The sequence below is a fragment of the Eschrichtius robustus genome, chromosome 11, assembly GCF_028021215.1.
Source record: "Eschrichtius robustus isolate mEscRob2 chromosome 11, mEscRob2.pri, whole genome shotgun sequence".
NCBI lineage: Eukaryota > Metazoa > Chordata > Mammalia > Artiodactyla > Eschrichtiidae > Eschrichtius > Eschrichtius robustus.
Genome location: NC_090834.1, coordinates 65,778,435 through 65,803,527, shown reverse-complemented (window position 1 = coordinate 65,803,527; position 25,093 = coordinate 65,778,435). Strand labels below are relative to the sequence as shown.

General features: G+C 47.0%; 2 protein-coding genes across 6 annotated transcripts in view; both read left to right on the top strand.

Moving 5' to 3' along the window:
- Nucleotides 1–9,176, top strand: part of OVCH2 (ovochymase 2) — a 60,361-nt gene extending 51,185 nt beyond the window's left edge. For all 3 annotated transcript variants that reach the window (XR_011075363.1, XR_011075361.1, XR_011075362.1), the window contains 2 exons: nt 1,465–2,666; nt 9,087–9,176. The gene's annotated coding sequence lies outside the window, so the exon portion shown is untranslated. The remainder of the gene's footprint in view (nt 1–1,464; nt 2,667–9,086) is intronic.
- A 3,297-nt stretch (nt 9,177–12,473) lies between these two features.
- On the top strand, nt 12,474–24,878 carry CYB5R2 (cytochrome b5 reductase 2). Of its 3 annotated transcripts, XM_068554745.1 has the most exons (5): nt 12,474–12,580; nt 13,594–13,693; nt 14,625–14,846; nt 15,322–15,424; nt 24,773–24,878. In XM_068554745.1, the coding sequence occupies exons 1-3, from the start codon at nt 12,572–12,574 to the stop codon at nt 14,795–14,797; spliced, it is 282 nt and encodes a 93-aa protein (XP_068410846.1). In that variant the 5' UTR covers nt 12,474–12,571; the 3' UTR covers nt 14,798–14,846; nt 15,322–15,424; nt 24,773–24,878. The 3 variants fall into 3 exon arrangements, with proteins under 3 accessions (XP_068410846.1, XP_068410845.1, XP_068410847.1); XM_068554744.1 differs by having other exon boundaries at nt 14,625–15,424; XM_068554746.1 differs by lacking the exon at nt 24,773–24,878 and adding an exon at nt 23,375–23,448 and having other exon boundaries at nt 14,625–15,424.
- Nucleotides 24,879–25,093: the final 215 nt, after the last annotated feature.

The window sequence follows — 25,093 nt, the reverse complement described above, 5'->3', positions numbered from 1 at the left end:
ATCTGTATTTACAGCCGCTCCCCATCGCTCGCATTACTGCCTGAGCTCCACCTCCTGTCAGATCAGGGGCAGCATTAGATTCTCATAGGAGTGCAAACCCTACTGTGAACTGCGCATGTGAGGGATCTAGGTTGCACGCTCCTTACGAGAATCTAATGCCTGATGATATGAGGTGGAGCTGAGGCAGTGATGCTAGTGCTGGGGAGCGGCCGCAAATATAGATTATCATTAGCGGAGAGGTTTGACTGCACAGAGACCATAATAAATTATTTGCTTGCAGACTCATATCAAAACCCTATCAGTGGGGCTTCCCTGGTGGCGCAGTGGTTGAGAGTCTGCCTGCCAATGCAGGGGACACGGGTTCGAGCCCTGGTCTGGGAGGATCCCACATGCCACGGAGCAACTGGGCCCGTGAGCCACAATTACTGAGCCTGCGCGTCTAGAGCTTGTGCTCTGCAACAAGAGAGGCCATGATAGTGAGAGGCCCGCGCACCGCGATGAAGAATGGCCCCCGCTTGCCACAACTAGAGAAAGCCCTCGCACAGAAACGAAGACCCAACGCAGCCATAAATAAATAAACAAATACTTAAAAAAAAAAAAAAAAACCCTATCAGTGAGTGTCAAGTGACAATTAAGCTGCATCTGGTGGCAGGCTTTAAGTCAGAATGCGACACTTAATTTAGTCTGCACGTGGCCTGCCCATTATTTTATTTACCACTTCTGTCTGCGCCTCTTTCCCACACTGTCTCAGTCACAGTTTTGGTAAGCCCACAAGCTAACAGTAGCCATAATGAGTAAAGAACAAATGTTGCTGGAAAACTTCTTTGAAAAGGGGGAAAGACCCAATAATGAGATAGCACTCTAAGACTGCCAACAAAAAGACAGCTGCATTTAAAAGAAAATACCAAGAGTTCTACTTAAATTACGGGTTCATTGCAGCAGATGATTCACATTCTCCAAGACCCCTTTGTATAATATGTGGCGACTGGCCATCCAACGAAGCCATGAAACCTCCAAAACTGCTTCACCACATGGAGACCAAGCACCCTGCATGGAAAGACAAGCATTTGGAGTTTTTCAAAAGAAAAAAATGTGAACACAAAGAACAGAAGCAATTATTGAAGGCCACCACTTCATCAAATGTGTCTGCACTGAGACCATCATTCTTAGTGGCTAACAGCATTGATACACCTAAGAAGCCCTTTACTATCGGTGAAGAGTTGATCCTGCCTGCTGCTAAGGACATTTGTTGTGAACTTTTAGGAGAGGCTGCAGTTCAAATGGTGGCACGTGTTCCTCTTTCACTAGCCCCATAACTAGATGAATTGATGAAATAGCAGAGGATATTGAGGCACAATTGTTAGAGAGGATTAATGAGTCACCATGTATGTAATCCAGGTTGACAAATCTACCGATGTTGACAGCAAGGCAACAATGCTTGTTTTTGTGCGATATATTTTTCAGGAGGATGTGCATGAGGATATGTTGTGTGCACTTTTGTTGCCAACCAATACCACAGCTGCGGAACTATTCAAGTCTTTGAATGAGTACATATCAGGAAAACTGAATTGGTCATTTTGTGTCGGTATATGCACGGACGGAGCGGCTGCCATGACTGGACGGCTTTCTGGTTTCACTACTCGGGTCAAAGTAGTCACTTCTGAATGTAAGTCTACACACTGTGTCATCCATAGAGAAATGCTGACTAGCCGAAAAATGTCACCTGAACTTAACAACGTTTTGCAGGATGTGATTAAAATTATCACCCACATTAAAGTACATACCCTTAGCTCACGTCTGATTGCACAGCTCTGTGAGGAGATGGACGCAGAGCACACACGTATTCTCTTATACACAGAAGTGATACGGCTTTCTAAAGGTAGATCACTGGCCAGAGTTTTTGAGTTAAGAGAGCCACTCCAGAGATTTCTTTTAGAAAAACAGTCACCACCGGCAGCACATTTCAGTGCCACAGAATGGGTCGCAAAACTTGCTTACTTGTGTGACATATTCAACCTGCTCAGTGAACTCAATCTGTCATTTCAGGGGAGAATGACAACTGTGTTCAAGTTGACAGATAAAGTGGCTGCATTCAAAGTCAAACTGGAATTATGGGGGTGACGAGTCAACATTGGGATTTTTGACATGTTTCAAACATTAACAGATATTTTGAAAGAGACTAAGCCAGGGCCTTCTTTCTCCCAGCTGGTGCATGATCACCTATCTCAGCTTTCAAAAGAGTTTGAGCATTACTTCCCAACCACAAAAGACCCCTGAACTGGGAAGGAATGGATCCGCAACCCATCTGTAAATAAGCCAGGTGAATCGACTTTGTCTGAGCCAGAAGAGGATCAACTGCTTGAGATCGCAAATGACGGTGCCCTTAAAAGTATGTGTGAGACAACTTCAAATCTCCATACGTTTTGGATGAAAGTCAAGGCGGAATATTCTGAGATTGCCACAAAAGCACTGAAAAGCCTGCCTGCATTTCCAACATCCTGTCTTTGTGAAGCAGGGTTTTCTGCAGTGACAGCAACCAAAACGAGATTACCGAGTAGACTGGACATAAGCAACATGCTGCGGATGGCACTGTCTCCCATCACCCCAGATGGGACCATCTAGTTGCAGGAAAACAGGCTCAGGGCTCCCACTGATTCTGCATTACGGTGAGTTGTATAATTATTTCATTATATATTACAATGTAATAATAATAGAAATAAAGTGCACAATAAATGTAATGCACTTGAAACATCCTGAAACCATCCCCCCCCACCCCACGGTCTGCGGAAAAATTGTCTTCCATGAAACCCGTCCCTGGTGCCAAAAAGGTTGGGGACCGCAGGTCTAGATAGTCAGGGGCTGTCCAAAAGTTAAGTTGTTAGCTTCTTTGAGAAGCTGAGAAGTAGCAGCTACAGCCTGTAAGCATAGGTGCCATCCTTTAGGGGTTTGGTCCAATTGTTTAGAAAAATAGATTACAACCTGAGTCAGAGGTCCCAGTTTTTGTGTAAACACCCCCAGGGCAGTTTCTCCTCTCTCGTATATATAGATGGAGGGGACAGCTCAGGTTGGGTAAGGCTAATGCAGGGGCTCTTATGAGGTGGTTTTTCAGTTCCAGGAATGCCCGGTCACAATTGGGGGTCCACTCAAAAGGGTCAGGGTCCTTCCCTTTAATTGTTCATACAAAGGCTTAGCACCTAAGCCAAAGTTGGCGATCCATATACAGCAGAACCCGACCATCCCTAGGAACCCCCAGAGCTGTTTTCTCATACTAGAGGGTGCCATCTGGCAAGCCAATTCCTTCTTCTCCTTAGATAGTGCCCTGTGTGTTGCCGAAATTTCAGCTTTCCTGTGCACCAATGCCGAACAGAAATACAGAGGCAGAGATTTTGGAGGAAGAGAGAGATGGCTTTATTTTTCTGCCAGGAAGAAGGGAAGACAGAGTAGGCTAGCACCTCAAGAACTGTGCCCCCGTGTCTTGGGGAATTGCAGGGGGTCTTATAGGTGGAACGTGCAGTCCAGGATAAGTGATAAGGAACAAAGTGGTGAAGGTCTTGCATTCTTCTTCTTCTTGCAATATTTTATAACAGTCACTGCTGCTATCAGGCAGCCTGGTAATTGGGTCCATTCATCTCTGGGTTATCGGCCTGCGACCTTCTTTCTGAAATGTAAACAGCTACAAGGGGTGATTTGCTACCAGAGGATGCAGAGAGTAAATGCCAGGTGCAGGGTACAATTCATATGGAATCAGAGAGTAATTAGCTTTGTTTAGCTTTGTGAAGGACAAGTCTAGCTACAAGTGTTTGTTTGTAGTAACAGCTAAAGGATAACCAAGATTGCTTAACTCTTTCAGGCCTGTTTATGCTGTTTCCCCAGCATGTTCATTGTTGCTTATTTTCCTTGTTTATCAGAAAAATCTCATTTCTATTTTTGCTGCAACATGTGCCCCTTTTCTATTATAAATCCCAAGTATTCTACCCGCTGGAGGGAGATCTGGGCTTTTTGCTTTGAAACTTTATATCCTCTCTCAGCCAGATGATATAAGGTGCTAACTGTGCTATGGTCAGAAAGCTCTTTGGTGGAGCTGGCGATTAGAATGTCGTCCACATATTGAAGTATAGTTCGCTGTTCTAACTCAAGATCACTAAGATCTTTAGCAAAAACCTTTATGAAAAGGGTGGGGCAGTTTTTAAATCCCTGGGGCAGAACCTTCCAGCACAATGATTGTTTTCTAGAGCTGTAGGGATCCTGCCATTCAAATACAAAAATCTATTGAGATTCTGGGGCTAAGGACACACAAAAGAAGGCATCTTTTAAGTCTAACACTGAATTCCAGATCCTCTCAGGGTCTGAGGTAGAGAGTAATGTGTACAGGTTGGGCACCAGGAGTGAGTTTCCTCCGTAGCTTCATTTACTGCTTGGAGGTCCTGAACTAGCCGATATTTCCCATTTGGTTTTTTTTACCGGAAGAATAGGAGTGTTGCAAGGGGACTGACAGGATCTAAGAAGCCCTTGTTTGAGTAGCTTTCTATTACAGGCTTAATGCCCACTAGGGCTTCTTTGGTTTAAGGGGTATTGCTTTTTACTTGGGTGATTGTAGTTGGGTCACAGCTTGACTATGACTGGTGGTGCCCTCCTGGCTCTGCCAACAGTATGGGCTCTGTCGTGGGCCCATACTGAGGGGTTAATCCCCTCAAGGTTAATTGGGCCATTATTATTGGCAGAGGGCGGTAGCACTAGGGCTACAGAATGGAAGGTGGTCTTGGGTATTTCAACGATAAGGTTTTTGTCTCTGAGATAAGTTGTAGCTCCCAATTTATATAGTAAGTCTCTTTCTGTTAGAGGAATTGGGCATTCCGGGCTCTACAAGAAAGAGTGAGATAACATTTTTCCTTCCAAAGCGCACTCAAGGGGCTCTATAAAATTGCACTCCTGTGGCTTCCCTTCCACTCCCATGATCTTACATTTATCTTTGGTCATTTTGCCTTGTCAAGTGTTCAAGACCAAGAAGGTGGCCCCTGTGTCAACTAAAAAGTCAACCTTTTTACCCGCTATGGTCAGGGTCAGCTGAGGCTCCTCAGGGGTAATTTCCAGGGTGCTCTGAGGAGCACCTAGGCCCCTTCAGTTCTCGTCTTCTTTTATGTGTGCAACCAGTGAGGTTGGGCCAGGACACAGTGGTCCACCTAGTTTCCTTCCGAGACATTTGGGGCATTCTCCCTTCCAGTGACCCTCCTCCATGCAGTTTGCACACTGATTGGTTTTAAGCCCTTCTCTCCACGGTGGGCATGGTCTTCGAAACGCAGGGCGACTCATCAATGTCACAGGGTCCCGTGGGGGGCCGTCATTCCTGGGAGGTTTACCTTCCTTTGCATTCGCCTCCAGATCCCGGTTGTTGAACACCCGAAGTGCTGATTCCACCAGCCGGGAAGTGGGCATGGTGGGCCCTCTCCCCAACTTTTGTAATTTTCTCACAATGTCTGGGGCACTCTGGGACTTAAGAGTGGCCTGCCCTTCCAATGGCTTCAGATTATATTTGCGTACACTTGGAGACACTCCCTTAGGCACTCAAAGAAGGCTGAGGGATTTTCCTCTGGTCCCTGGATGACTCCCAGTACCCTACTTCAATTTATGGGTTTCTTCCCCGCTGACTAAGCCCTTAAGAATCAAATCCCTGAAATGTGTGAGGTTCTGCCAACTGTTTTCCTCTTGATGATCCCACCCAGGGTCCGTGTTGGGAATGACTAGGGCTCCAAGCTGTGCCCTGCATAATTTTGATTGGTCTTATCCACTTTCTCCCTTGCATTAGTTATAATCAGTGCCTTTTCTTCCCCAGAGAATAAGATATTTTAGGAGGGTTTGGACATCCACCCAAGTGGGGAAATGAGAGTGGAATATTTCCCAGACTAAATTAAGGACTCCCTCGGGGGTCTTCCTATAAACCCTGGGATTGATCCTTCTAGTTGTATAGATCTGAGAAAGAGAGGGGTACATACATGGTGGTCAGCCCCCACCTCTCCATTGGGGACCTCCCAAAGGGGGAATAGCTTATTGATTCAGAGTTCTGGTACTGAACTCTGTGGGCGTGCATTGGACTAGTTCCCGAGGGAGGAAAACCGAGAGAGAATGAGATTTGAACTAGCCTTGCATTTTTTATGGAGGCCCTTGTTTTGGCTAAGTGCCATGAAACATTGTACATGGGGATCTCATCTCATTTTTTTAAATACTGGCAATAGAGATCCAATTGAAAAATAGTATTATAATTTAGCGAGCCATTAGTTGGCCAACTTTCTCCATCTGCCAGTTTATATTGGGGCTACATGGTGTTGCAAAAGAAAATAAGCTGTCTCTTTGGTAGTGGCCAGTACTCGAAGAATTTCCAGTTGTGGAGAATGCACCCTAGCAGCAATTTCACCAGGACAGAGGCTTGGTTACCCATAGTAGGGAGTCCTTATTTCTGGTCTGTTTCCAGCTTCCCAGTGGCCTCTTCTTAGGGTTGGTAGCAACACCGATCCCACAGGATCTGGCCCATGCCAAGTTGTCTAGGCACTGTAACTGAAATCTGAACCAGCCTTCACAGGGGCTGGAAGGGGAGATGCTGTCTAAGAGGGCCCTAGTTATAAAATCCCCTCTTAAGTTAGCAAGTAGACGTTTCCAGGCCTACTGTGGGACTGTAGGAGATACCCAATGTACGTGAGTGCTTTCAGCAAGCAGTCCTCGGAGATAGGGTAAAGGAGGAATGGGAAATAAGTGTTCTCTAATCAGATAAATTGCTCGGAGAGCCTCTCTGGCAGTCAAGGAGGCTTGTTCAAAAAGGGCTTGACCCTGCTTGGTTACAGGCAATCTAGCAGGGAGGCCGAATGCCCATTTGGAATGTGTCCAGTTCTCTATACTCTCAGCTACAAGGACCCAAGGACTTTGGATGATTTGGGTGTCCTCTTCTTCCTTCTCTGGCCAGACAGTGATTTTCCGGAAATCTGGCAAAAATAAGATTTTTAAAGGGTTTATGTCTCAGAGGAAGGATTCCTAGGGATCTGTGATTGAGGGTAATGGGGAGAGACCTACGCAACAGAGCCATATACCCTGCACCGGGATGGCAAGTTAGGGTAAGACGAACCAATACAGAAGATGTGCTCTTGGATTTTTGACTATATCCTAGAGTCGGGAGTGCTGCAGGGGTCAGGACTGTGAGTGTTTTACAGTGTGCCAACTTACATGGACATTTGCTTCCAGCCGGCAGGATACCTAGCGCTCATCTACCCTGGTCCGTGACCGACTTATCCTTTCACAGGAGTCTTCCAGTGGAGAGCGCCCTAGTGGCCTTTAAGTGCTCGACCCATGCCCACAGTTGTGGCAAGTATTTCCAAGAACATCAGGGCAAACAAGACCACATAGAACAGAGATTGAAGTTTCACCCTTATCAAGAACAGAGACTAGGACTTACGTCACACACAAAAAACAAAGATGTTCTTACCATGTGGTGGCCTGGAGGGCTTCCCGTCCAGTCCATTCAGGCAACCAATTGTGCAATCTCACCTCCCCCGTTATCAGAGCATTGGCTCAATTCAGACAACCAACCGTCCAGTCCAGTCTTCTCGGCAGAGGTCTGGCTCCAACCAGGTGGCCAGGATCCTTTCCCTTAATTAGCCAACCCCTACAACCACCATTGGCCTTATCGACCGAAGTGGGGTCAGCGCCCCCTGTGTTGGACATCGCCTGGACACTACACCAATCTGTAGCAAGTATCCTTGGAGACGTGCCGGGGTGGGGGTGGGGGTGTCTTAACCTGGGGAGCACCCCACTTGATTCTTGGCTGCTTTTTGATCTCAGGCTTAGTTTAGTAGCCTTCACTGGCCCAGGGATCCAGAATTGGGGCAAACCGCCCAGTTATTTAACTTGCCTTGTTGGTGAGTAAGCCCTGAGTTACCAGACGGAATGGGCCCCCCATTGGACGCCAAAATTTGTTACCGAATTAAGTCGTATGGACCCTGTTCCAGCCCTAGCCCAGTGGAGGCTCTCTGCCTTGGCGAGGGAGGGTTTTTTTTCTGTTTGGGTTCAAGTAGGCGAATAATAAAACCCAAGCTGAGATTGACCCAGCACAGTCTTTATTCAGTGGCCAAAGAATGGAGAAGTGGGAACTAAGTTCACAGATCAAATTCTCACCCAGCTGGTGAGAGGGTTTTAACTTTAAAGAGTAAAGACGGAGGAGGAGTGAGGCGAACTATGTGGAGGCACATGCAATAGTCTACGGGGAAGGGGCAGGGCTTTTTCTGAGGGACTGGGGTGCCACCCCCTTTTTATCCTTTTTTGGTCCTTAATGTCAGGTCCTGGCCACCAGTAGGTGCGTCATTTAATATGCTAATTTAGTAAGATGAGACTCAGGGTCTGTTGGAGGTCAGATTCATTGCCCTATTGGTCCCAGCTGGTTCCATCTGTTTTTTTTTTTTTTTCTTTTGTGTGTGTGTATAGCTTCCTTTTCTTATTTCTGAACCCTTCAAGTTAAAAATTTATGTTCACTCCTGCTAACGGTGGGCATTGGTGGGTTTTGAGCAAAGACCTGGAGCAGCTCTGGCAACAGAGGTACTCACCCCACCCCTACCCCTGCCCTAGCCAGACCTGGAAGAGGGGAGTGGAGGAGGCAAGCCCCATCCCTCTTAGCTCAGCAGCTAATCCCCACTCCCTAGCTCTGTCCCTGGGGGTTGGGGCTTTCATTCCAAATTGTGTACTAGAAGCAGCGTCCTCACCCCTTCCACCTCAAGGAGGGGACTGCCAGGGCTTGCACCCTTGGCTGTAGCCGGGATAGAGGCAGATGGGCAGGAAAGGCCTGGTAACATTAGCACTCCTGAGCCATTGGACTGGGAGTTTAAAGCATCCCGCCTTGTCTGATCTGTAGCTGGCCCCTCCCAGCCTCCAGGTCCACCATAGGCTGAGCCTGCCTTCTAGTTTAGTACCTTTACCTCTGCCTAGTTTCTTTTAGGCACAGTCCGGCTTCATACATGCCTCTGGTGTGGAGCAGGTGCCGCTGTGCCTGAGAGCTGTCTTGCCCAGGGCAGGCAGGACCTGGGGTGCCCTGCTCACATTGTGTTTGGCAGGACACGTCCCTGCTCCTCGCCATCACTGTTATTGGGATCACTGTGCTCCTGTTGGCCCTGAAGAACAAGAACGTAAAGAAGAGACATCCTATCACCTTACAGCACCCTGAAGCCAAGTTCCTGCTGCCCTTGATTGAGAAAGAGGTGATGGGTCAGCCCTCCCCCTCTGCTGTCAGGGGCAGGATGGGGGAGTGATGGGAGAGGAAGACAAAGCGGTGGGGAATGTGTTGGCTGGGGAGGCCAGGGCAGTGGGATGGGCATTCCATGGCCTCTAGTTTGCTCCCCACTGCCACTGTCTTTGTATGTGTGCTGGGAGCTCCTTTCCCAGGCATCTGAGCTGCCCAGCAAAGCTTCCAGAAAGCTGACAGAGCCTGCCTTTGTTTTATGTTTTATTAGCAAATCAGCTACAACACTCGGAGGTTCCGCTTTGGACTGCCCTCTCCGGACCATGCCTTCGGGCTTCCTGTAGGTGAGTGGAGTTTGGTGTCATCAGCAGGACCTGGGCCTTGCGGGCACTCTGCTCCTATCAGAAACTCGGCTGAGGTGTAGAGATTGCCCTGCTACCTTTCCTGAGCCACATAAGCTCAAAGAGGTAGGGAGATAGGCTTAGGGACAGTCCATTCCCTTTCTCATCATTCCATTGGGGCTGACACAAAAGTGATATCTTAATGAGCATTGAAAAGAACTGAGTCTAGAGTCAGAAGGTCTAAGATCCCATTGCCAGCTCCTTGCTGGGCAATCTTAAGCAAGTCCCTCAACCTCTCTGAGACTCTGTCTATGAAATGGGGTTTCCCAGTCTTGTCTGCTACTTGCATTGTTGTGAGAATTAAGTGACTGATGGATGTGAAAATTCAGAAACTGTAAAGTGCTGTGCACTTAGGACGGATGGGAGGAATTGATGTTCCCCTACTGTCAAGAGAAAGGCCCAGAAGGTTTGGAGAGGCAGGAGGGGGTTGGTGCCCTTCCCCTCCAGTACGTGGATCCTCAGCAGGGGCCTCAGACTCATGCACGAAAGGAGGGAGCCGTTGTGGATATGAGCCCTAGCAGTCCTAGAGTTCCGAGTCGTCCCATTTCTAACCTGTACCACCAGCAGATGGCTGAGTCAGTCTTAGCGCTCTGCTAGGCCCACAGCCTGAAACTCTGTGCTGCTTGCCTTCCTGGTGGAGGTCCTCATCCACAGCCTACTTGGCCTGGGTGCATGGGACAGAAGCTTGACGTCGCCTCTTCAGGTGATGAAATTACCCACTAGGCAGCCAGCCTGGCCCCTGAGCCTCCTTGCTGCTTCCTCTCTCCCTCTTCATCCGTGAGAGCTGGGTGTCAGCCTGCCTTCCAGCCCTCTGCCTGGCTTGTGAGACCAGCCCTATTGGCAAGAAGGCTAAAGAATAAAACCTCTGAGAAACAGAATTTCTTAGAAACTGTCATGACCCACTCTCTCCTCAGCCCTGGTGTGGGCAGTGCACAGTTAGTGCACAAGGTAATTTAGAGGCTTCTGGGAGAGTCTGCTGTGAAGGCTCGGAGGTTGCTCATGCTTGCCGGCTCTGCTGAAATGAAGCTGGTTAGAGATGCAGTCTGCGGGACCAGCCGGGCAGCCCCATTTTGTCTGAGGTTGCTGCCAGACCAGGCCCAGGTTGGCTGCATCTGAAAGAGTCTTTCTAAGGTTTCCAGTATCAGATGAGTTCTCAGCAGGAAGCTGCCACAGGTGTTTATTCCTGGGTATCCCTGGTTCCCAGCCAGGGCATAGCCAGAGTCATTGAGCCTGTCCTTTCTTTTTTTTAATTTTATGGAAGTACAGTTGATTTACAATGTTGTGTTAATTTATGCTGTACAGCAAAGTGACACAGTTATACGTATATATGTTCTTTTTCATATTCTTTCCCATTATGGTTTATCACAGGATATTCAATATAGTTCCCTGTGCTATACAGTAGGACCTTGTTGTTTATCCATCCTAAGCCTGTGCTTTCTTAACCCAGAGCGTTTGCACCTCAGGCTTCAGGGCCCCTCATAGACTGGTTTTTGCCCCTGCAGTGCCCCCTCTTCCTTTTCCTCCTTCCCTTCCTCCTACCCTTCTCCTCCTCCTTCTCCCTGGGTCTCTGCTTCTGTCTGCATATGCTCTCTCTCTGTCCTGTGCACACACAGCTTCTACCAGCTCAGATACTCTGGCTCAGAACTTCCTCTTGCCTTTGTCTCTTGGCATCTCTTGATTGCAGCTTCTGCCCTCACCACTAATTGCCTTAGTCACTGAAGTCTCCCATGTTGGATCCAACAGAAATCTGAGTGGCCTAGCCCATCATGTGATGCTGGATCATGTAGTCATGGCCACCCCAGTCTGTTCATGTCTACCCTGGGGGTGCAGAATTAACATGGTTCAGAGCTTCACTGCCGCCCTTCAGCAGAGCCATGGGCCAGGGAGACACAGTGCTCCTGTTGGAACTCATGGTCCATGGATGTCTCAATCCTGGAGCCCTGCACACCTGTGAGCCCAGGCCTGCTCCATGCCGGGCAACAGGATACAGATGAGGGAGCTGTCATTCATTCATAGACCCCAGTGACACATACAGTTTAGGAAGAAATGACTTTATGAAGGCAACATATTTTGCTTTTAAAAGGAAACACATTTCTGTAATTTTTAACACTCAGCCTCCAACTTTAATTAGCTCTTCCTGCTCCACAGAGTACTTTGACACAGTGAGCATGCACCGACAGTAGGTTTCCTGTGTGTGAAGCTCACAGCTACACTGTGCTGGAGTCAGGGCAGGTATATGGGGTGAAGTGACCTGTCCAGGGTGGCACATGGAGTGATAAGGGCAGGCCTAGGATCTAGGCATCCTGGACTTGGGCTCCTTCCCTGCTTGGCCCTCCTCTCATGCACCCTGTCGCGCTATGCACCCCCTCCACCACCAAAGCTCAGTCCTTTAGAGAAATCCTTGGTCCTGTTTAGGCTGGCCCTGCTCAGTCTTAACATTTGGTGCCTTTTCTGTAGGTAACTATGTTAATCTCTTGGCCAGAATTGATGGTGTTTTGGTGATCAGGGCTTACACGCCTGTGTCCAGTGATGAGGATCTAGGCTTTGTGGACTTAATTATGAAAGTAAATGATGCCCGCCATGTCCAGCTGCCTCACTGTCACAAGCTTGTTCAGGGTGGTGGGCGGAGAAGGGGCACGTGCCCTGGACAGGGCTTCCCAGCGGTGTCATTTAACAGTGAAGCTGTTGACCTAGTGAAGTCTTCAGGTGTTGCTTAGAGCAACCGTGAGTGCAGAGGATTTGCTCCTCATGGTTTCTGGTAGCAAATGTATTCTTGAGTTGTGTGTGGCTGTGGCCTCGGGGCTGAAGGTGTGAAAACCGTGCTGCCTTATTTTTCAGATCTACTTCAAAAATGTATACCCTAATCATCCAGAAGGGGGGAAGATGACTCAGTACTTGGAGAACATGAAAACTGGGGACACCATCCTTTTTCAAGCGCCATCTGGGTGCCTGTTCTATCATGGGTCAGGTACTGGGGGGTTCACACTGGGCCTCCAGCTAGGAGGAAGAAGATGCCTATGGTTGTTCCATTGTTCTAGAAAGCTCCTCAGATTTGAGTCACATGGACTTGTCCTTGAAGTCTTCATACATTCATTCACACACCCACTTTATGAGATTATAAGCTTCATGAAGGTAAGGGAGTGATTTGGTGTTTCCTCATCACTGTATCTCCAGCCCTTAGTGGAAATTTCAGAAAATACAGAAGCATATAAATAATTTACTTCTTTTTTTGTTTGCTCTATACATGCTATATATTCACAATTATATATATATTGTTTTTCATTTTTAGTTTTTTTTACTCAACATTACTACACAGGCATTTTCTTCTCATTAAAACTCTTGATAAATATTTTCATCAGTCTATATCAAGTCGCACCATCATTACTAAATCTTCTCCTCCATTCAGGTTGTTTTCAGTTTTCACAGTTATAAATGATACAGTGATGAATAATTGTGCCTAGGCTTAGATTGTTTTGTTAAACAGAATCCCAGAAGTGGAATTGTTGGGACAAGGATCGTGACGAGTTTTAAGGTCCAGGTCTTGTGTGCAGCATCTCTGAGCCTGCAGCAGATCTTTTGGCTTTGTGCACTTTCCCCAGCGGAGGCTACAGCCTCTATCTTCCTCTGCTGTAGCTCTCCAGTGCCGTAGATTATATATATCGTGTCATATATCATTCCCTGCAGGAGATCCTGGGCCAGTCCGGTTTGCCTTGCCTGGCGCTCAGAGTGGATGCAGGAGCTGGGCTGGGACCCCCAGTGTTCAGACACAGCCTTCCAGCTGGAGGGCAGTCACCCAACGCCTCCCTCCACAAGAGGGCGTTTGTTGTGTCGGAGCCTCAGCAGAACTCTGGCCCAGAGGCTGCAGGGAGCCCTCAAGCTAGAGTGGGGTGGCCGGGGCAGGACCGTGCTGACCTGTGTGCTGAGTCTGGGGAACAAGCAGGATGCCCTGGAGGGGTGAGGCTCACGTTGCTTCTTTTCTAGACAGAGGAGGAGATCTTGGTGAGCAAGGAGCTTGCAGAAGTTGCCAGAACTCACCCAAAGCAGTTCAACCTGTGGTACACCCTGGACAGGCCTCCTGTTGGTACGGTCCCCGTTGTCCCCACCGTGGGTCAGCTCCAACCCTTGACCCAGTCAGGGGCCAGTCCCTGGGTTGGTTGGTTGGTGGGTTGGTTCTGGGCTGGGTGGCTGAGGCCTTGGACTATGTCTCTACTTGGGAAATGCAGGAATTTGAGGGAGAGAGGATTTGGGATGACCTGCTCGTAAGGGCAGTAGAGGGTCGGTGTCCGATATCTCAGCAGCACTCCACGCACTACTCTGAACGTCAGGGGGCACCCTGAGGCCCCGGACCACCCTGAACACCCACTCCACACGGCATCCCACACGGCATCCCACGGAGCCATCACTCACACTGCCTCCCGTACGGCCACTGACCCTTCCACCCCGCACCACGCACCTCACCTAGGACAGTAGTCCTCATAAGTTGAGCCCCAGCCGGCCCCGGCCACCAGGCCGCCACCGCGCACGCCGCACCCCACAGGGCCCTCACGCCGCAGGCTGCCTCTCCCATCCAGCGCTGAGCTGTGCCTGCCTCGTCATACAGCTCACTGCCCAGCAGAGGGCGCCACCCAAACGAGCCAGTCCCCAAACAACCACAGCGCTCTCTGCCCGGCACAGCTCCTGCTCCCTGCCTCGATTCACGCTGCACCCGGGTGCATCTGTCTCACGGTGGCGTTCACCCGCGCCAGTGCTTACAGCAGGCAGACACCAGCCAGGGACTCAGAACCCCAGCAGTGAGCCTGGGGTCTGGGATAAATACTGAAAAGGGCTCCCTGGGCCCCCCACGTCCTCTACTCCCAGCTTTCTGCGGAGAGCAGTAGTGCAGACGTCTAAGCCTTGGCGAGTAGCCTTGTGTCCCTCTCCCTGGCGTGAGGGAGGGCGGGCAGGCGGGCAGGGGGCCTGGGGTCAGGGACGCAACCTGGCCCCCGTAACAGCTTTTTTCTGCTTAATCTCAGGCTGGAAGTACAGCTCAGGCTTCATTACTGAGGACACGATCAAGGAGCATCTCCCTCCTCCTGGGAGGTTCTCGTTCATCCCGGCGTGTGGCCCACCACCCCTGATCCAGAGAGCCGCGCACCCTAACTTGGAGAAACTGGGTTACAACAAGGACATGATTTTCACCTACTAATGCCTCCCTTGCTCTTAGCAAATTTGCCTGGTCCCGTTCATGTTTCACAGTGAGCTCAGCTTCACCGTGTTATACTGGGAAGTGTTCAAAGTCCCTTGTAATGCATCCTTGCGTACGCTGGCGCTCCTTCCTCTCTTTTGGTGTGGGGCTAAGAAAAAGGCTCAGGAGACTGAAGATAAAGTAGCTTCTGAGGCCTCCTTGCTTGAAGGAGTTCCATTTCAGTATCTTTTTCCATAGTTTAGTGAAATAAAATTCAGTGCAAAGCAGATAGCCATTGAGTATGGCTCTGTGGGGGACCTGCTAGACAGGTAGAAGGCCTTGGCCTGCCCCATGTGTGAATTGGCATCTTGTGTCCTTGGGGGGTCACAATGGTCAAAAATACTGGGGCAGAACTCCAGGAGAATCCAAGGGGGCTCGTGTCAACTCCCAATTTCTCTTGAACCCCTTTCTAGAGTGTTGTTTTTAAGGTCACACCTATCAGAGGGCTCAGGCACCCTCCATGTGCACTCTTTCTTCTCTTGTAGGAGACCATTGAAATGGAAATGGTGTTAAAAATACACATCAGGGCAGTAGTCAAGGTGGGCTCCAAGAATCCTGGACTCCCTGCACTTTACACCACAAATGGAGGTAAGGGGTGCTTCTTTGTTAAGGATCCTCTAAATGCCAGGCCCAATTCTGGTGTGGTCAGGTAGGGGTGGTTAGTACAGAAGCTTCTGAACTTGCAAACAAAATTAGGTTCCTGAGGCTATTCCTTAAATCCTTCATATTTATTGCAAAGGGTATAAGTGTTCACTATCACCATCTGTTGTTTGTGGTCAGGATGACATGCTGTTGCTTTGTTATCTGTGAGTGGATAAAACCACTTCTGCTCTTGATTTTTTTTATTACTTCTGCTCTTGAAGTATAGTTGATTTAATTTATGTTTCAGGTGTACAGCAAAGTGATTCAGTTGTGTGTGTGTGTGTATATATATATATATATATATGTATTCTTTGTCAGATTCTTTTCCATTATAGGTTTTTACAGGATATCGCATATAGCTCCCTATGCTATACGGTAGATCTTTGCTATTTTATATATAGTGGTGTGTATCTGTTAATCCCAAATTCCAAATTTATCCCTTCCTTCCCTTTCCCCTTTGGTAACCGTAAGTTTGCTTTCTATGTCTGTGAGTCTATTTCTGTTTTGTGAATAAGTTCATTTATATCATTTTTCTAGAATGCACGTATAAGTGATATATGATATTTCTCTTTCTCTTACTTCATTTAGTATGTTGCTGCAAATGGCATTATTTCATCATTTTTTATGGCTGAGTAATATTCCATTCATCTGTTGATGAACATTTAGATTGCTTCCATGTTTGCCTTGTGTAAATAGTGCTATGAACACTGGGCTGCATGTATCCTTTTGAATTAGAGTTTTCTCCAATATATGACCAGGAGTGGGATTGCGGGAACATATGGCAACCCTATTTTTAGTTTTTTGAGGAACCTCCATACACTTCTCCATAGTGGCTGCAGCAATTTACATTCTGAGCAACAGTGTAGGAGGGTTCCCTTTTCTCTACACCCTCTCCAGCATTTATTATTTGTAGATTTTTTGATGATGGCCATTCTGACCAGTGTGAGGTGGTACCTCATTGTAGTTGTGATTTGCATTTCTCTAATAATTAGTGATGTTGAGCATCTTTCCATGGGCCTGTTGGCCTTTTGTATGTCTTCTTTGGAGAAATGTCTGTTTAGGTCTTCTGCCCATTTTTTTGATTTTTTTTTTTTTTGTTATTGAGCTGTATGAGCTGCTTGTATATTTTGGAAATTAAGTCCAGTCAGTTGCATCATTTGCAAATATTTTCTCCCATTCTGTAGGTTGTCTTTTTACTTTGTTTATGGTTTCCTTTGCTGTGCAAAAGCTTCCAGGTTTAATTAGATCCCATTTGTTTATTTTTTCTTTTGTTTCCATTACTCTAGGAGATGGATCCAAAAAAGTATTGTTGCGATCTGTGTCAAAGACTGTCCTGCCTATGTTTTCCTCTAGGAGTTTTATAGTATCTGGTCTTACATTTAGGTCTTTAATCCGTTTTGAGTTTATTTTTGTATATAGTGTTAGAGAATATTCTAATTTCATTCTTTTACATGTCAGTGTCCAGTTTTCCCAGCACCATTTATTGAAGAGACTGTCTTTTCTTGTCTATTCTTGCCTCCTTTGTCGTAGATTAATTGACCATAAGCATGTGGGTTTATTTGTAGGCTTTCTATCCTGTTCCATTGATCTATGTATCATTTTTTTTGCCAGTATCAAACTGTTTTGATTACTGTAGCTTTGTAGTATGGTCTGAAGTCAAGGAGCCTGATTCCTCCAGCTGCATTCTTCTTTTTCAAGATTGTTTTGGCTGTTCAGGTTCTTTTGTGTTTCCGTATGAATTTAAAAATTTTTGTTCTAGTTCTATGAAAAATGCCATCAGTAATCTGATAGGGATTGCACTGAATCTGTAGATTGCCTTAGGTAGTATGGTCATTTAAACAATACTGATTCTTCCAGTCCAAAAACATGGTATGTCTTTCCATCTGTGTCTTCCTCAGTTTCTCTCATCAGCCTCCTATCAGTTTTCACAGTACAGGTCTTTTGCTTCCTTAGCTGGGCTTACTCCTGGTTATTTTACTCATTTTGTTGCAATGGTGAATGGGATTATTTCCTTAATTTCTCTTTCTGATATTTCATTGTTAATGTATAGAAATGCAACAGATTTCTGTGTATTAATTTCATATCCTGCAACTTTACTGAATTCATTGATGACTTATAGTAGTTTTCTGGTGGTGCCTTTAGTATTTTCTATGTATAGTATCATGTCATCTGCAAACAGTGATGGTTTTACTTCTTCCTTTCCAATTTGGATTCCTTTTATTTCCTTATCTTTGGTTGCTGTGGCTGGGACTTCCAAAACTATGTTGAGTAAAAGAGGTGAGAGTGGACATCCTGGTCTTGTTCCTGATCTTAGAGGGAATGCTTTTAGCTTTTCACTGTTGAGTATGATGTTAGCTGTGAGTTTGTCATATACGGCCTTTATTATGTTGAGGAATGTACCCTCTATGCTCACTTTCTGGAGAATTTTTATCATAAATGGATGTTGAATTTTATCAAAAGCTTTTTCTATATCTGTTGAGATGATTATATGGTTTTTATTCTTCAATTTGTGAATGTGGTATATCACAATGATTGATTTGTGGATATTGAAAAATCCTTGCAGCCCTCAGATAAATCCCCTTGATTATGGTATACAATCCTTTTAATGTATTGTTGGAGTAGGTTTGCTAGTATTTTGTTGAGGATTTTTGCATCTATGTTCATCAGCAATATTGGTTTGTAATTTTTTTTGATATTTTTGTCTGGTTTTTGTATCAGGGTGACGGTGGCCTCATAGAATGAGTTCAGAAGTGTTCCTTTTTCTCCAATTTCTTGGAGAATAGTTTCAGAAGGATTGGTGTTATCTCTTCTCTAAGTGTTTGATAGAATTCACCTGTGAAGCCATCTGGTCCTGGACTTTTGTTTCTTGGGAGTTTTAAAATTACTGATTCTATTTCAGTACTGGTAATCGGCCTGTTCATATTTTCTGTTTCTTCCTGGTTCAGTCTTGGGAGATTGTACCTTTCTAAGACTTTGTCCGTTTCTTCTAGCTTGTCCATTTTATTGGCACATAATTGCTGAGTAATCTCTTATGATCCTTTGTATTTCTGTGGTGCCAGTTGTAACTTCTCCTTTTTCATATCTAATCTTATGGATTTGAGTCCTCTCCCTTTTTTTCTTGATGAGTCTGGCTAAAGGTTTATCAATTTATCTTCTCAAAGAACAAGCTTTTAACTTCATTGATCTTTGCTATTGTTTTGTCTCTATTTCATTTATTTCTGCTCTGATCTTTATGATTTCTTTCCTTCTGCTAACTTTGGATTTTGTTTCTTCTTTCTCTGATTGCTTTAGGTGTAATGTTAGGTTGTTTATCTGAGATTTTTTCTTGTTTCCTGAGGTAAGCTTTTATCGCTATAAACTTCCCTCTTAGCACTGCTTTTACTGCATCCCACAGGTTTTGGAATGTTTTCATTTGTCTCCAGGTATTCTGATTTCTTCATTGATCCATTGGTTGTTTAGTAACAACCTCCACGTGTTTGTTTAGTTTTTTTTCTTGTAGTTGATTTCTAGTCTCATAGCCTTGTGGTTGGAAAAGATGCTTGATATGATTTTAATTTTCTTAGATTTACTGAGATTTGTTTTGTGGCCCAGCATGTGAGCTATCCTGGAGAATGTTCCCTGTGCATTTGAAAAGAATGTGTATTCTGCTGCTTTCGGGTGGAAAGTTCTATAAATATAAATTAAGTCCATTTGGTCTAATGTGTTATCTAAGGCCTGTGTTTCCTTATTGATTTTCTGTCTGGATGACCTGTCCATTGACGTAAGTGGGGTGTTGAAGTCCACTATTTTTTTTTTTTTTTAATTAATTTATTTTTTGGCTGTGTTGAGTCTTCGTTTCTGTGCGAGGGCTTTCTCTAGTTGTGGCAAGCGGGGTCCACTCTTCATCGCAGTGCGCAGGCCTCTCACTATCGCGGCCTCTCTTGTTGCAGAGCACAGCCTCCAGACGCGCAGGCTCAGTAATAGTGGCTCACGGGCCCAGTTGCTCTGCGGCATATGGGATCTTCCCAGACCAGGGCCCGAACCCGTGTCTCCTGCATTGGCAGGCAGATTCTCAACCACTGCACCACCAGGGAAGCCCCTGAAGTCCACTATTATTGTTACTATCAATTTCTCCTTTTATGTTTGTTAGCATTTGCTTTATATATTGAGGTGCTCCTATGTTGGGTGCATATATACTTACAATTGTTATATCTGCTTCTTGGATTGATCTCTTGATCATTACGTAGTGTCCTTCTTCGTCTCTTTTAAGTCTTTAAAGTCTATTTTGGCTGATCTAAATACTGCTACTCCAGGCTTCTTTTGATTTCCATTTGCATGGAATACCTTTTTCCCTCCACTCCCTTTCAGCCTGTATGTGTCTCTAGATCTGAAATGAGCCTCTTGTAGGCAGCAAATGTGTGGATCTTGTTTTTGTGTCCATTCAGTCACTCTGTGTCTTTTGGTTGGAGAATTTAATCTATTTACATTTAAGGTAATTATTGATATGTTATTGCCATTTTGTTAATTGTTTTGGACTTATTTTTGTAGGTCTTTTTTCCCCTTCTTTTGCTCTCTTGTGACTTGATGACTATCTTTAGTGTCATGTTTGGATTTTTCTATTTTGTATTTCTGTTATAGATTTTTGGTTTGCAGTTACCTTGAGGTTTTTGTATAGCAGTCTATAATTGTTTTAAGTTGCTGATCTTTCAAATGCATTTTAAATATGCTGCAATTGTACTCTCCCCACCCTCACAATTACTCTTTTTGATATATTTTACATCTATTTTGTTTATCCCTTAATTGCTTATTGTGGATACAGATGGTTTTACCACTTTTCTTAACCTCCCTGCTAGCTTTGTGTGTGACTGATTTCCTACCTTTACTGTATGTTTGCCTTTACCGGTGAGCTGTTTCATTCCATGATTTTCATGTTTCCTGTAGTGGCCTTTTTTTCCCTAGAGAAATTCCTTTAACATTTGTTGTAAAGCTAGTTTGGTGGTGCTGAATTCTTTGAGCTTTGCTTGCCTATAAAGTTTTCGATTTCTCCTTCAAACCTGAATGAGAGCCTTGGTGGGTATTCTTGGTTGTGTTTTTCCCTTTCAACACTTTAAATATATCTTGCCACTCCCTTCTGACCTGCAGAGTTTCTGCTGAAAATTAGCTGATAGTTTTATGGGCGTTCCTTCATATGTTATTTGTTGCTTTTCCCTTGCTGTTTTAGTATTCTCTCTTTAGCTTTAATTTTTGTCATTTTGATTCGTGTCTTGGTGTGTTTCTCTTTGGGTTAATCCTGTATGGGAGTCTGCACTTCCTGGACTTGGGTGACTGTTTCCTTTCCCAGGTTAGGGAGGTTTTTCAGCTATTATCTCTTCTCCTTTTGGGACCCCTATAATGCAAATATTAGTGCAGTTGATGTTGTCCCAGAGGTCTCTTAAACTATCCTCTTTTCATTTTTTTTTTCTGTTCAGCAGTGGTGATTTCCTCTACTGCCTCATTTTGTCTATGTTGCTATGGCTGTGGTAAGTTAGTTATGTTTCTCAACCTTGGAGAAGTGGCCCCTGGAGGAGGCATCTTATGCGTCCCATCAGTGCACATCCCTCTTGTCACCCAAGCCATATGCTCTAGGGTTCCCCCTAAGAGAGCTGTGTGGGTCCTTCTGTTGTGGCAGACTGACCATGGAGGCAGTCTGGGAGGCTTGGTTGAGCCCTAGTCTGGTTGGTTGTGAAATCCTAGGGGCCCCTGGGGCTAGCAGTGGCTCACTGGTGAGTGGAGTCAGAGTCCCAAAGACTCTGGGGCTGCTGCCCACCACTGGCAGGTGAAGCCAGATCCTGGGGTTAGTGCCAGATACTGGCAGGCAGAGCTGTTTCCTGGGGTCTCTAGCTGCAGCACCCAGGGACCCCAGAGCTCATTTGTGGAAGGGGCACCAGTTCCTGACACAGTTGAATATGGGGTCCTGTGTGTCCTCAAGGTTGGTCTGCTAGTGGGCAGGGCCAGGTCCCAGGGTAGGGTCTGGCCTGTGTTGGGGAATCAGTTTTCTTCCTTCAGGTGTCTGCCGCCTGGTGGTTGAGGCTGGTCTAGAGGTTTGTGCAGGCTTCCTGGTAGGAGGGGTCAGTGCCCGTCCACTGGTGAGGGGAGCTGGGTCTTGGCCCTCTGGTGGGCAGGACTGTGTCTAGCAGTGAGCCCAGAGGCAGCTGTGGGCTCTTTAGTCTGTAGGCAGCCTGTCTGCTGATGGGTGAGGCTGTGTCCCCACCTAGTGAGTTGTTTGGCCTGAGGCATCCCAGGCATTGTCACCGGTAGGCTGTTGGGCGGGGCTTGTCTTGGAGCTAATGAGCCAAGATGTCAGCTGCCAACATCAACCATGTTCACTCTCCTGCATGCTTCCCAGTATGGCTGCCATCAGTGTCTCTGTCCCTAGGGTGAACTGCCCCCACCCCACCTCCCAGGAGACCCTTCTAGACCAGCAGGTAGCTCTGGCCCAAGCTCTTATCAAATTACTTTTGCTGTGTGTCCCTGTGCATGTGAGATTTGGCGTGTGCCCTTTGGAGTCTCTGTTTCCCCCGGTCCTATGGGGCTCCTGCAATTAAGCCCCACTGGCCTTCAAAAACAATTGCTCTGGTGGGGCTCATCTTCCCAGTGCTGGACCCCTGGGCTTGGTAGCGTGATGGGCTCAGAGCTCTTGCTCCTGTGGGAGAACCTCTATAATATAATTATTCTCCAGTTTGCAGGTCGCCCACCCTGGCAGGGGTGGTGGGGGGTGTAAATGGGAGTTGATTATGTTGCAAGCCCACCCTTCCTACCTGTTTTGTTGTGGTTCCTTCTTTATGTCTTTAGCTGTAGAAGATCCTTTCTGGTAGGTTCCAGTCTTTTTCATCCATGGTTTTTCTGCAGATAGTTAGTTGGTGTGCTCCCAAGAGGAGGTGAGCTCTGGGTCTTTTTACTCTGCCATCTTGGCTGCTCTCCCCCCTGCTTTTGATTTTGTATAATTCTGATAACAAGCCAGAAATTCTGTGGGGATTTTGTTCTCCAAGTTACAGATGTAGAAACTGAGGCTTAGAGATGAAATTATTGTCCCCAGGTCATTCAGCCAGTAGGTGGCAGGGCTGGGCTTCAAACCTGAGCTTAACTCCAAGTTCCCTTTTTGCAAAAACTGGCATAGTAGCAGCATTGCTTGAACTTGGTGTCACTGGGTTTCTTACACACATGTATGTGCGTTGGAGGGTGGGGCAAAGGGATACAGGAGAGAGGGGAACATGGCTTGAGAGAATTCTGTGAAGTACAGCTGTGTAGTGCCCATGGGGTGGCCTAACACAGGACGTCTCTCAGATGGCCAGTGGGGGTGGGGGGAGGCGGCAGCAGCTTAGCCTTCGTCTGTCCACCTGTTGAGCTCATCCTTAGTGAGTTCCCTACTCAGAGAAAGACACAATGCTGGGCACTGCACATCTAAGGTCCTACCCTCAGATGTTTTTCTTAAACACAAATCACAACCGTGCTTGTCCCCTGCTTTAAACCTCTCACTCCTTTCACTAGTCCGTATCCGGACACCCTGTGTCTCCAAGATAAATTCTAGGAGCCTGGCTTACAAAGCCTTTCTTGATCTGGCTCCAGCTGACCTCACCAGATTCTTCCTTCCTTGGGCCTCCCACTCTGACCCCATTCTCTGGCCCACTGGTTCTCAGCTAGAGGTGATTTTGTCCCTCAGCAGAAGTCGGGAGACATTTTTGGTTGTCCCAACTAGAGGGGTGCTGTTGGCATCTAGAGGGAGAGGCCAAGGATGCTGCTAAACATCCAAGAGCACACAGGACAGCCCCCAGCACAATGACTTACCCAACCCCAAATGACAGCAGTGCAGAGGTCAAGAAATTCTGCTCTCATCATACTGACTTCGGGTACTTCCTTGGATGTGCTGGGTTGTTTCAGGTCCGTCTGCCTGGAGTGCCTTTCCCCTCTGGCATACTTGAGGAACCTGATTCATCTTTCAAAATTCAAGTAGCACCTCTCCTTGGAGGCTTTTCAGTCCCTGTCCCCAGCCCTCCATTAAAAATGACAATTTGCTCTTTGGGGCTGTAGGCACTTCTATTGGAGCATCTGTAACGTTCAGCACACTCTTGTCTGAAACAGATCTGTACTCCCACACTGGACCATCCACACCCTCAGGCAAGGACCTTGACATTCACGCCCATAGCCCCAGTGCTCCTTAGCCCAGAATGGAAGGTACTCAACCTGCACATATGAGGGAATGAGCGGATGGAGAACTTAGCATCATGGATCTCCTGGGCCATCAGAGGGCTAGGATTGGGTCTTACTCCTGTCTGTACAGGAACCCATCCGTAGCAGGTGCTCAGTGAGTTTGTGTTGTGGATAGGTGTGGAAGGGGAGAAAGATGACACATTACTTCAAGGTGAGCCAGGAAGTGCTCGGGCTCAAGGTCAGCACCGTGGGACAGAGACCTCCAACCCTAACAAACACCAGTGAAGGCTTCCTGAAAGAGGCTGGGGCTGTTCTGGACCTCAGCAGGCAGGATTCAGCTTTGTGACAGGGACTAGGAGAAAAATACATTCCACGGTGAGGGAAAGGCAGGAGCACAGGCTAGAGCGTGGAATGCTGAAGATTCAAAAGGGTCTTGGATGCTCAGGCTTTTGAACGCTAATCTGTGGTAGTTCTGGAACTGAGTTCTTAGCAGGTAACAGGATGAAACGGTGCTTTGGGAAGGTCCCTCTGGGGATGGGGTGGAGAACACCTGGAGGGGACTGACTGGAAAGGAAGGGTGAGGGACCAAGTAGGAGACCCACCATGGAAATTAGACGAGAGATGAGAGGCCAGAGCTAGAGCCGCTGCAGGGAGGACGAAGGGCCATAGCTAAGGGGGAAGGCTGGTTGGGAGGGAGTTGTGTGGCCGGTACCTCTCCCTGAGGTAGGGCATACCTGAGATGTGTTGCGGTGGACATGCTGATTTGGGTGCCTGAGGGCCTTCCTCGGGGTGGCGGGGAGAGCGAGGTGCTGTTTGATCAGACAGTTGCCTCTGAGGCTGAGAAGGGAAAGGCTTCGAAGACGCCTCTGCTCAGATGCTGGGAGGCCCCGCAGCCCTGAGAACCTGAGACACCATTGCAGACAAGGGTAGCTTGAGGGCAGCGGGAAGGGAGTCCGTTACTCCTTCCCTGCTGTCACTCCAGCCAGATTCCTGGGAAAGGAAATACAATACGTGTTTCTGTGTGGAAGCAGGCCAGGAGGGGGGCTTCCTACCACTTCGCTCAGAACATTCAGAATTATTTTTCCAGCAAAGCTTTTATGACTCACAGCCCTTCCCCTTTGGTTTAAGAACCCCCAGCTGTCACCAGGGATGGCGTGAGTCATCGAGTCTGTGCTGGCATCTCATCGCCCTCCCCACAAAAGTGGTCTACAGTCCACGTATAAAAGTACAAAAGGTATAAAAGCACAATGAAGAGCACAGCACAGTTGAAAACATGTGGGCCACCTCCTGGACATCTGTTCCACAGCCCTGCTTTGTCCCGTCAGCACCCATGTTGGAGATGTCCTGTAGCCCAGCCTGGGCTCTGCGGGTGGCCATGGGCCAGCTCCCCATCGAAGCAGACTCAGGCCCTCACACGTGCCTCTCTGGGCTGCCAGCGATAAGACAGTC

Coding starts and splice junctions, on each gene's coding strand:
- CYB5R2 (XM_068554745.1), top strand. Junction 13,694..14,624: donor CCTGGACAGGCCTCCTGTTG/GTACGGTCCCCG, acceptor GCTTAATCTCAG/GCTGGAAGTACAGCTCAGGC.